The sequence below is a fragment of the Rhagoletis pomonella genome, unplaced genomic scaffold (genome assembly GCF_013731165.1).
Source record: "Rhagoletis pomonella isolate Grant_MI unplaced genomic scaffold, Rhpom_1.0 Rhpom_scaffold_00003, whole genome shotgun sequence".
Classification (NCBI taxonomy): Eukaryota; Metazoa; Arthropoda; class Insecta; order Diptera; family Tephritidae; genus Rhagoletis; species Rhagoletis pomonella.
The window spans coordinates 47,634,981-47,648,049 of NW_023458557.1; the positions used below are offsets into that span (position 1 = coordinate 47,634,981).

Sequence of the window (13,069 nt, forward strand, 5' to 3'; positions counted from 1 at the left end):
TTTGCTACGTGTTAAGTTAGAAACCCTCTCCAAGGCTCCTAAAAACTAGAAAAACTGTCGAATTTCGACAGTAACTGGCACTCTAGTAGTGTATTAATGTTTTATCATCATTGTCTTCATCTTTGACAAAATTACACGGTCACCCGGCATTTATTTTATTTTTATACCCGAGCGCACTTGTGCACAAGGGTATTATAACTTTGTTCCCATAACGGTTGTTTGTAACAGGCAAAACGAATCGAGATAGATATAGACAAATGTATACATAAATGATCAGGATGAAAAGAGAAATCGAGTAATCGGTGACTGTCTGTCCGTCCGTCCGTCCGTCTGTGCACACGATAACTCGAGTAAAAATTGAGATATCTTAACGAAACTTGGTATGTGCACTTCTTTCGGGCGTAATTGGGCAAAATCGGACAATAACCACGCCTACCTCCCATATAACGGTTATTTTCAGAAATACGAAAACTGCGATATTTTAGAAGAAGAAGATTATTCACTCAAAATTGATATTTACAATAAGTTTTAGACGAAAAAAAAGAATATTATAAATTTTTGGGAAATGGGCGTAGCCACGCCCACATATGGTTACATCTGTATATCTTGGTAACCGCTGCACCAATTTCTTCCAAACTTGGCACAGTTGTTAGCCTTACTACAGCATACCAAATGGCCGCAAATTTTTAAAATCGGACAATAACCACGCCCACATCCCATATAGCGGTAATTTAGAGAAATACGAAATCTTCGATAAATCAGTAAATATTTAAGCTAATTTATTCAAAATTGATGCTTGCAACAATTCTTTAGCAAGAAATACGTTTATGATAAAATTTTGGAAAATGGGCGTGGCACCGCCCACTTATGATCACATATATATATCTCGGTAACCGTTCTACCAATTTGTACCAATCTCGGTATGGTTATTGTTCTTGCCACATAGAAGCAAAACGTTGATAATTATTGAAATCGGACTATAATTACGGTAAATTTTCATATAACTGTAAATTTCAGAAATGCTTGAAACTTCAATATTTCGAAGTTTAAGGACGCTAATTTACTCAAAATTGATACACCCCGGCTTACCATGTAGCGGTAGCTTTCGGAAAGGTGAAAAACATATATTTAATACTTGTGCCGGGTATTTAATGTTCGGCTCCGCCCGAACTAAGACTTTCTTACTTGTTTTAAATAATTTTAATTATTTTTTTTATAAAATTGTAGCTCACTATCAAACAAAAACCTTACAAATAAATCGAAACTTGAAAGAATGAAAAAAATCAACAAAGTTTCATCAAATTTTCACAGTTTTTGTTCGGAATTTGTAGACATGTTTTGGGTTAACAATGTGCAAGTTTGAAGTGTCTAGAAAATACTATTGATTTTTTGAATTTTTCTGTTTGCGGTGTTGCGCACTTTCTTCCATATAAGGAACGTTCGCATTTTATGTTATATGGATGAACTAGCAAATACCCGGCGTGCTTCGCTACGTCTTAGAATTGTTTTTGTGCTGTTGCTCCCTCTCACTACATCCAAAAAAAAAACGTTTAGTTCCTTTCGTTTAGAATGTAGACAACGCATCCTATTTTCGCAGGAAACTCAATTTAAAATCTAATATCGACTTCAAGTCTACATACCACATCAAGAAGGTATTTAGCCAATATTTGTAACTTTTGGTAATGCGCTCAAAATATTTAAAGACACTGACATATTTACAACATTTTGTTGAAAGTTCCATGTGAGCACCATGTTCTAAGAAATAGTTTTTGACGAACGGAGAATTTGGAATTAATTGGCTCTTGAAGAATGTGTGCGATATCTCAAGTAGACCTGCAAATCCTACATACGAACCACACTCAATAATTTCTCAAATGTAAATTCAGCGACACCATGATGGGATTCTTTTTTTTTGTTTTTTTTTTTTTATAAATGACACAACAAAATTTGAATCAAATCGACTGATAAATATGAATTTTGAAAAAATGTGAACTGTCCCCAGCGTGCCAATTGCTCATAATTATCCACTATCCACTATTTAAAAGCCAATTTAGGCTAAGAGCTTCGAGCAAAGCGCCGATTTCAAACGCATATGTTTCAATGGGAGAACGCACAGTGAAGAGCAAAGCGTGCATACACGTTTGTAATTAAAGCTTTGCTCGATGCGAACTTATGCTTTGCTCGCCGCTCCAGTATGCTTTGACCCTTAGTCCCCAAACTCATAAATAAATACATATCGGTTGCTTAGAGTGAAATGTTTCTAGGTTCATTTTTACAAATTTTACAGAAGCGAGAAAAACTTTCTGTAGCCATTTTTTAAGTATATTACCAAACTTGGCATATTTACAATGTTTTGTGTGTTTAAAGTAAAGAAAAACTCCATACGAATCAGATGATTCGATGCTAAATAAAAGATGTCGTTTTAGTTTGGCCTTATCGAATTTGTCGTGCCTTTTTCGGGTACACCGCTCTACCTCGGGCATTCACTTGAGCGCGTTGCTCTTCGCTTTGATTTCTTCTCCTTATTGACATTCGATGTGAATCACGCGTATGCCTGCCAACCGTATTACGTCTGCGTAGTGGAGGCATTTTCTAAAGTATTCTTTTCGAATTAATGTAGCAAATCGATTGAATTAAATCTGGAAAAAAGACACAATGTTGTTGTCAATGTTTTTTAATAATTGTAAACATTCGCCAGCTGTTTCTGTTTATTTATTAGTAAAACGCGGGACTGCCAATCTTGCGGCAAAACAATAATAAAAATCCAAAAAAACACGTAAAGCCAAACAGAATTAATTGCAAAACGTGCAATGATACACACATTAAATTTCTTATGTGCACCCTCCACACAGACCCCAATCACTTCTGAAAATTTCATTTTATGAGCACCCTCCACACAGACCCCAATCACCCCTGAAAATTTCATTGAAATCGGGCAAGCCGTCTAGGATTGATAGAAATCTCTTATGTGCACCCTCCACACAGACCCCAATCACTTCTGAAAATTTCACTGAAATCGGGCAAGCCGCCTGGGAATGATAGAAATCCGAAAAAAACACGTAAAGCCAAACAGAATTAATTTTTTTTTTTGTTTTTGAAAAACGTGCAAAGATACACACATGAAATTTCTTGTGTGCACCCTCCACACAGACCCCAATCACCCATGAAAATTTCATTGAAATCGGGCAAGCCGTCTAGGAATGATAGAAATCCGAAAAAAACACGTAAAGCCAAACAGAATTAATTTTTTTTTTTTGTTTTTGCAAAACGTGCAAAGATACACACATGAAATTTCTTATGTGCACCCTCCACACAGACCCCAATCACCCCTGAAAATTTATTTGATATCGGGCAAGCCGTCTAGGAGGAGTATGCGAACAGGAAGTTTTGCCACTTAATTTTATATATATAGATACGCGTGTAGCGTTGTTATTTTTTATTCCAATATTTTAAATTAAGCTTTATTTTATAGTTTTTCTTAGACAATGATAAATGATGTACACAAATTTCAGTATGGAAAAAAGTGCAACACCTTCAACGAAGAAAGTTCTCAAAAATCTACACGAATTGAATGTACTATCTCGATCATTTAAACATCTCGGGCTCGCCCACCACTAAAAATGATTATTTAAATCTAAAGTATATATTAAATGATATTTAATATTTGCTTTGGAGATGAAATTCGACAAATTTGTTTAAGCAAAAATGTTAAGCGCATATGCAGAGTGTGGAAGCGAGATTCTTCTGCTTGCGTTTCTATGTTTATATCATTTATCAGTTTAAGCACATACGATTAAATGTACAAAAATATTTTTAATTGCGGATCCGAAAGAAATATTTATTAGTTGCATTGAGTTACGCAAAAATAGTGCCGAAAATCTATCGATTGTGCTGAAGGTGCCGGCTGCTTCCGAAAGTGCCGAAAATGGCACAATGCACACTCATTTTCCATCACTGTCACACATAAAATCTCACTATTCTGTTGACTTCGTTTTCCCCTTCCGATAACTTTTTGCTTCCGCGCTTGCCAAGCACCGCTGTGCAAAGCTTTGCACGCGCAGTCGCCCGCGACACATATGTATGTGCTGATTTGGGCAACCCTAGTTTAGAGAGACGAACGATGAATTGACAGCTAAAATCGTGCGATTTGACTCCGCTAGATATTTTCTTGTGGAGTTTTCTGAAGTCGCGGGTCTACGCTAATTAGCCTTAATCGACCTTAAGGTCTGTGGCGGATATTTAGACAATGTTGTATTCCCCAGGTTATGATATACATACGTATCCTTTATTCAAAGATTGTCATAACACAAGAAGCGAAATTTTTGAGCAAATGATGCAGAATTACTCTTTACATACATATGTATATCATTCCTCATATTGTGTGAAGATTTCGTGTTCAAATATTGCGAAATTTCCGCGTGAGAAGAGAATATGCATCTCAATTATCTGCATGCTGTGAATACAGTGAAAACATTAAATCCGCCTCCTAAAAATTCTGTTTTTTGAGCTGGGACAGTATTTTAGTAAATTAGCGAAAATGTTATCATACTCATCTTTTTTTATTCTGTTTCAACATCAAGCCGCCCTAATTGAAACCGCATTTGAGAGTACATACAACTTAAGTCCAGTTCGGACCGTTTTCTCTCGTTAAACCACAAAATCGTTGGGCTCCTATATATAAAGTGTTAACTGACCATAGCCGCACTGATAAAATTGTCAGCAAAGTATATTTCTCTCAACACAAGAATTGGTAACTACAAACAAAAAATTTAACATATTCCGTTGACGTAACTAAGCTCTTTTCTCAGTGTGCGGTTTACGATTATAAATATTTTTGTATTAAAGTTAATTACCTACATATCGTCGATGTTTTTGCAAACCCGCTCATCGACCAGTTGCAAAACCGTCCAAATCGCCGTTGTGGCAAGCCCTATACTAGGTTTACATATAAGTAGATTATCCTCATTATCGAGCTTAACTCCCTAATCTGTAATAAGAAAAAGAGATTAGCCATACAAAATTCGTTCCTTGTTAATCTGTAATTATAAAATAATCTCAGATTTAACCGATAACTTTTCGGTGTCCAACCTAGTTTTATCGATTATTTTTGCGAAGAAGGGGAGAAATGCCAAATGTAAAAGTAAACAAAAATGGACGCTGGCAAGGAAAAGAGGTTTGTAAAGGTAATAAAATACTAAGTTAAAATATATTAAAAAAAGTGATCACGGCGGCACGGAGAAGAAATATAACTTTTCCTTGTGATGTGAGAATAACAAGCACAACACATTTGGCGGCTAATAATCTGAGATTTGCCTGATTAAACGGGGTGGTTTAAAAACGAGCTTTATTGAGATAATCGAGATTTATACATAAAAATCGTAAAATCAATAGGGGTATTCTCGATGCGGTGCATACTGTCTACCATGGTGCATAGATTGGGCTGCCAGACGTCCGGATTTGGCCCGACAACCCGGAATTCACTATTCTCGTCCAGAAATTGTCCGGAATTAAAATTTGTCCGGAATTTTTCCTTGGGGTAATTATTTATTACATTAACGAATTCTAGACGCATTCAGAATTCATTAAATTAATTTTGATTTTACTTCTTATACTAAAAATATATGCCTTATAAATAGTTGTATTCAATCTGTAGGTCCTAAAACTTTGCGTTAATGTTACAACGCTTTCTTACTCAATTTGTGAACATAGCTTAGACTTGGGGTCAAAGTTCAAGTTTTTTTGGCAAGCTTACTTGGATTAGCATCGAAAATGAAATGTCCTGGAAAACTGTTGAAGTAAATATTACTTACAGGTCTATTCTGCGCGTTACCGAAGATTTTGTAACCGGGAAATTTTATTACCAAAAAATGTTACCAGTTCTTGTCACCGCGATTCTAGGAACGTTTTTAATGCAGTTAAAATATTCAGCGATTCAGCTATGAGGAATTGTGCAAATTCTGGCATTGCATATTTCACGGGGCAATACTTTGTTACCAGCTTATGAGATGGTAACAAAATTTACCGGTTACAAGAGTACGCAGAATGCGAAAAGGGTTTAAAAATTGACAGAAACTTTATTTACCGGTTACAAACTTTTTATTACCAGCGCAGAATAGACCTGTTAGTCTTAAATTCGATGAAGATACCATTTTGGGCGAGATGGGCTGTGTAAACACTATAATAAGTAAAGAAAAAACGCGGGAAGAGTGGCAAAAATTAAGAATGGAAGAAAGGTGGAATGCAATTAAAAACTTAGCACTATCGACCAATTTAGATTTCAAAAATATTCTAATGCTAGTTTAATTTGCTTTGTGAATTCCAGGAACAACTGACTCAGTACATTTTATGTTGAATCAAATTTTTTAACGTTTGTTATAGGTTTCAAAGTGTCATTGACATTGGTTATTTTGCTACACCAACTTTACATTGAATTCTTGTACAAAAATAGATCTTTCATCTTAAATTCAAGTTCAAAATATTACAATCATGTAGACAAGTATTACGGCAGTAACTTATGTATTTCAATTACAATCTATCAAACTAATTTTCTTTGTTAAAAAATGCGTTCATGCCGAAAACTAATCAATTCAGAATATATTCGACTCGTGTATGGATTTTCACAATCTGAAAATCCATATCATGATTCCAGAAAATTATTATAGAAATAATACAAAATTATAAAATTATTAGCACCAATAGCTGAAAATGTAAATAAGCCACAATTCTCGCTAGTGTAATTTTTTAATTTTGTACGTTTCAAAAAATCAATAAAAAGCATTCAAAGTCTAAAAAAAATACATTTTTAGCACAAAATCGTTTAATGTGCAAATATAGAACTTGACGTTTCATATTAGTTTAAAACTCAGTAAATCCTAAAAAGCACGCAATCCTTTCATCGTAAGGGGTCAAAATCCAATAATATAATATCTTTGACTGCAATTGAGTAGTCCACTTGCAAAGTGCGCTGTGTAAATTTTTTTCGATTTATAGTTTTCGCTGGGTAACGTACCAGTATTTAAAGTATTTCATGTCCACTAACAACACAGTGCGAAATCTTTCTATATTTTAAAGCAGTAGCATCAAATGCAAACTGCTCTTGCAAAAGTCGCTATAATACTTTTTTATACACTCTTAACAGTCTCCATCCTCGTATGAACTCAGAAAACTGCAAGAAAACGTGGTAATTTCGGTGCCTAGTGGAAGAGGTAGTAAAAAAGAAGAAGACAAATCTTCATGGAGGAGAGAACGCGAAAACCTAAAAAAGCTAGCTATGTAAAAGTTAATAAAAAAAAAATATACAGTTTGGATGTTGCTTGTTGTCGTAGACGTTTTTTTTAATTTATGGCTTACTTTTATAAAATCACATAACGCTGTTTGCAAGTGGACTACTCAATTGTTTTATATATAATTTTTTAATAGGTGCTCCCCAATAGCCGCTGAGTCCACAATACCCTGCGTTCTCCTAATTGCAAAGGAAAAAAATGTTGTCACCATTTGGCTACCTCAATAAACAAGCAAATTTGTATGGATATTTCCCTCCAAAAACCTCATAGAAACTTTGCCTGAAATCTGTGGTAAATCTCTCTGTTAGGTCATGCAGGGATAGTTTGGCTGACGTCCGGAATTGCACAAAAACTTATGGCAGCCCTATGCATAGATAGCATAAAAAGCATGATTGGATAATTTTATTGTTGTTTCCTGTGTTCAAACAACAACAAAATTATTGTTGTTTCATGTGTTCAAACAACAACAAAATTAGCCAATAATGCACCGAATCGAGAATACCCCTAATGCTTTCAAATAGCGCTCCCTCCTCGGCTGACAATGGCAAACCTCCGAGTGTACTTCTGTCACATAAAAAGTTCTCGGATGTGCAGATATCTCCATTTGTGTCGCAACATCAAGAAGCAGGACACGACTAGGAGGAAAAGCTCGGTCATACACGTAGAAAACGCATAAGCGCCAAATATTCATTTATTGGAATCAAATGTGATATACTATTTATCCCCAAATAACCAAATTTTAAAACTAGTTAGGGGTTTCCCTTAAACTGCAGAAAGCCTTGAAAACTTCGAAAAACTCAAAACTTTTATTGAGATATAAATTTTGTATGAAATGAAAAAACAGGTTTGTTCGACAATAAAATTCGGTTTATTCGATATTCGAAAAATCAAGATTGAAAAAATCGAGTCAATAACCCTAGTACTAACATAAAACTATTTAAGTATTTGGGCAAATCTAAAAAAAGGTACACTTTCAAAAAAAAAATGTATTTTTAAATTTGTGGGCACACCTATGTTTTATATATCATTTTATTCGTAATCTCTTATTAAATCGATTAATATAAGTGTAATTCATTTTCATAAAGTGCTTCAAAAGTTAGACGAGGAATGAACTTGAAATAGAAAACAAAAGAATAAGCTGGGTTCAAATTACGCTGTTCAAGTTGTAAAGTTTGAGCAAAGAATTCTAAAGTTGAGCTCACTTAATTGGTACGTTCTAAATTCAATGGCATGCCCCGTTTTACCAGATTGGCTCCGGTTTTCGAGATAACGGTACTTTAAAATTTGATTAAATTTTATTTCTTTTATAAATAACTCCTTCAGTTTTGAAGTTATTTTACTAAAATTTTGCACATAACAGTTTTTTAATATTACCTTATTTATTCCTTAAAATTATCGAAATATGTTCACATTAACATATAGCTCCAATACAACTGATTACTCAGATATGTGTTTTTGCGCTATAACTCTATTTTCATATCTGAATAATATGCGTGCTATATGTCAAATTGAACCTATACTAAATTTTAACCTGTTTAATTGGAGGAGTTATAACGCAAAACAACATCTCTGATCAATCAGTTGTATGAGAGCTAGATGTTTTAGCGAACCGATTTTGATGATTTTATGAAATAGTTAAAGTAATATTAAAAAACGGTTATGTGCAAAATTTTAGTAAAATATCTTCAAAACTCAGGGACTTTTTACGAAATAAGTAAAATTTAAGCAGAGTTTAAGTACCGCTATCTCGAAAAGTGGAGCCAATAGGGTGAAACTGAGGACCCCATTGAATTTAGAAGGCTACAATTAAGTAATACAGAACATTTGTCGAAGCTACTTTGATACCACTCTCAAAATATTCTGACTAAAAGAAGGAGCATCATTAAAAGTAGTAAATCAGGGTTTTTGCACACTTCTAAAGACAAATTTTTTCAAGCATTTTACATGTATATGTAATTTTGTAAGGACTAGCAGTTATAGAAAGATTTATATCGTTTCCACGTATTTTCAGAATGTGCCTTCAATTAAGGTGTTTTTGGATTAAAAATTACGCCCAAGATCGCAGAATATTTTATCTTTAAAAGTTAGTTTATTCTGAAAGCATACCTCTTGCTAACGTATCAAATTATTCGTAATTGTTTGTAGAATACAATACATACTTAAAAAGTTCTTAAAATTAAATGCTTCAAAACCTATACGCGAAAAACCGAAAATTTTGAAAATTGTGAAATCTTACTTGCCATTTCGTCATTTTTTAAGGCACACTTTTCTTACCTACTACATATGAAGTGTACACATAAGTGCTAAATGCCCATTTAATTTCAAATCAGAATATGGTGTGCTTAGGGTTCAATCGATACAAGTAAGTAATTTTCATTTGATACCAAGTATTTTTTTCCTGGATACCTTTTTGTTCGGTATCGGTTCGGTATGACGCCCGTTGTTAGAGTTTTCGTGAAAAGTGCGGTCATGTAGTAGAGAAAGTAGAAATCGCTTGTCTGGAAAGCATTTAGAAAAGTTGTTGTTTCTTGGCAGTGTGCCCCAAAAGCTATTTTTTTCATAAATATTTTGTGAATAATATACTTTTATGAAGTCATATATGTATTTGTAACTAATATTGTTCCTCAGCAATGTACCAAAAGAAACAATACAATTTTTTTCTTCATAAATAGTTTGTAAATGATGCAGTGCGCTGTATACTTATAGGGGTGACATTATGGATAAGTGTCGGATTTTTATTTTTACTTTCAAATTAATTTAAGTTACATTTTTATAAAAAATATAGTTCATTCTATGACAAAAACCATGTAAATCCAAGTTTCAAATTTTGTACAAAAATTAAAAGAAAATCAAAGTTTCACCAAAACTCAACAAATTTTTTTTCAGAATAAAAAGTGATGAATTTTGATGAAAACGTACTAGCGCAAAAGAGAAGGCACAAGTTGTCCCTTCTTATTATTTACACTCTTTGATGAAACTTTGTTGATTTACTTTTAGTTTTTGTACAAAGTTTTAAACTTGGATTAACAAGGTTTTTGTTATGGAATGAACTATATTATTTATAAAAAAAAGTGAATAAAACTAATTTGAAAATAAAAACAAAAATAAAAATCTGAAACTTATCCATATTGGGTGACCTATACACTCATATGACTGAAAAAATTATTATTATAATGTACCACAAATATTAATTAATAATTATTTTGTATTCTTACTAAATAACTTAAATATATACGTTTTCTATACCTGCAACTTTATTGGCTTTTTATTTGATTTTGACATACAATGTTTTAAACCATGATAAGACGTAATCATACGACCTTTTACAACAAAAAAGGGTAGTATCTCTCGAAAGAGAAGATGAAAACAATTCAAGTAAGTACTCGATATTTGCCGATACTGAGTAGGTATCGATACTTTCAGTCTTTTGAGTACAAGTACTCATTAGAGTGATACCTTAGTGGTATCAATTAAACCCTAGGTGTGCTTCAAAAGTTATGACATAATTAATTGTGCCCCTCTTAAAAATTACATAATAAATTCACTTGTTTTCATTATTATTTTTTAATTTAAGCACCTATAATTCAAAAGTTATGCAGAAAATTGATCCCATTTTTTTTGAGGCTTCAAGTATACGTCAATGAATTATATCCAAAAGCAACCAGCTGAATTTGGTTTACAACAGTGAAAATAAAGCTAAATAACACAATGGTTACCTGTTTTTTAGATTCGCCAATTTAAGCAAATTGGTATAGATTTACAAAACATTGTCACAATTTGAGTCCAATCACCCTAGTACTAACATAAAACTATTTAAGTATTTAAGCAAATTGGTATAGTTTTACAAAAAATTGTCACAATTTGAGTCCAATATAAAAAATAATAATTCAAATTGTGAATAAAAGTTGCTTTGTTCACATCAAAAGTACTGAATTGTTCAGAGTTCATAAATATCAAGCAAATAAATCACAACAACAGAGCGATTTGCTAAGAAGTGAGACTCCCCTTAGCATTTTAAGCCCAAATTTAAATATTATGTAAAACGCAAAATCTGTATTACCAGTTGATGTTTTACTTTTAGCATAATCCTTGTCGCGTTTTGCTGTCATATTGTCATGTTTGCCGAAAATCCTCACGAATCCGGAACTAAACAAAGAAACGAATTACTGCAGCTGGGTATATGGTGCACATGATCGAAATCCACTTAGTTCACAAGTAAAATAGCTTATAAATCGCGATACACCTTGATTTAGCGACTTAAGCTTGTACGGAAGTTGATAGGTCACCACAACATTTTATGTGCGAGTACGTATTGCGGACGAACAACCGTCGCAAGCTAAGCACAATGAAATTGAAAGCGCCGCTGACGAGCGTGTGTTTTAAACAAACTTGTAGGCTACAATTAAACACTACTTGCACATCCACCCACACCGTGCCCCTATTTTGAGGCCAGAATAAACGACAATTACGTCTGCAGACACCACAACTGCGACGGTGACAACGACAACAACGTGCTAGTGTTAAATTTCTTCAGAACACAGATGATATAAACTTTTTCGCCAAACCACTACGATAAATAAGCCAAGTTGAACGAAACGGAAAACGTATTGAAGCGTCCACACACCAAGACGTCGCGCGACGAACTAACAGATTTTAAATCAAAACTGAATCATTATCCTTGGTGCTTTTCTAAATATCCTGGCCGCTTCGACGACTACGCAGACGACGCGCTTCGCACACACGTACATACAAGTATACATATGTGTGTGTTGAAGCGAATCACAACAGTGGCATGCTATACCTACGGTGACCATATTTATGGCAGTCGAATACGGGACAAGAAATAAGTTTGCCAATTTTTCCATAAAGGCTAGACGATTTTAAAACCTTTTCAATGATCATAGATTTATTAGCCCTGAAACAGTATCTTTATTTTGCATACATTCTTCGATCTTTTGTGGAAGCAGAACATAAATATTCAGTTTTAGCATCACACATTTGTAGAATATTTTCCATAACTTTGTGCTCGGGACTTTTACCCCGCAAAATCTGTTACAAAAATTCCAAGGCAGGGATATTTTCCTTAATCCGATTACTTTTGAAGCACGAGTGGTATTCAACGGATTATTTTCTGACTCGGATTTCAGCCAAGCACAATGCAGTGAATAGTATCCGGAACGAGCTGAATTGCAAAGCGTACCTTCGAAAGGTTCCACTTCCCCTCCATCCTTGAGAACTTCATCATTTTTACAACATTCTCAAGGAGTTTCTCATGTTGAAAAACACCTCATACAATCAGCAATAATTTTTTTGGCGTAGTTTCGCCCAATGAATATCTGCTCTCTTCACAAAATTTAAAATTACAATCACACCACGGCAAACAGCAAGCTATGTGTATTTGAAATCAGAGTTGGGCAAAATTTATTCGAATGACGAATAACAAATAAATAAATTGTTTTTCTTGTTATTCGTAAATAATAAATAATTTTGTTTATTCAAAAAAAAAATTATTCGAATGACGGATAAATTATTTTATTCGTTATTCGAATAATTATTATCTTCATTAATTATTCGAATAACGAATAAAATAATAATAAAACAAGTAATTTATGTATATAGATATGTACATATATTTATGTATAAAATGATAACCGTTTTCGTTGTTGCGATTTAACTCAAACCCCTGGATAGATTTAAGTCAAATTTTCGGAGGTTATTCCCTGCGCATAAAGTCCTATTAAAGGCTACTAGAAAACTCCTTGGTGGCGATGGAGCCGAGTTATTTA

The 13,069-nt window shown here is 33.7% G+C and overlaps 1 protein-coding gene across 1 annotated transcript in view; it reads right to left on the minus strand.

Moving 5' to 3' along the window:
• The window catches only part of LOC118735260, a 209,125-nt gene extending 197,209 nt beyond the window's left edge, over positions 1 to 11,916 (minus strand). Inside the window, exon 1 of the mRNA XM_036464909.1 lies at positions 11,344 to 11,916. Within this exon, the coding sequence (XP_036320802.1) occupies positions 11,344 to 11,392 (49 nt within the window). The 5' untranslated portion in view covers positions 11,393 to 11,916. The remainder of the gene's footprint in view (positions 1 to 11,343) is intronic.
• Between the last annotated feature and the right edge of the window lie 1,153 nt (positions 11,917 to 13,069).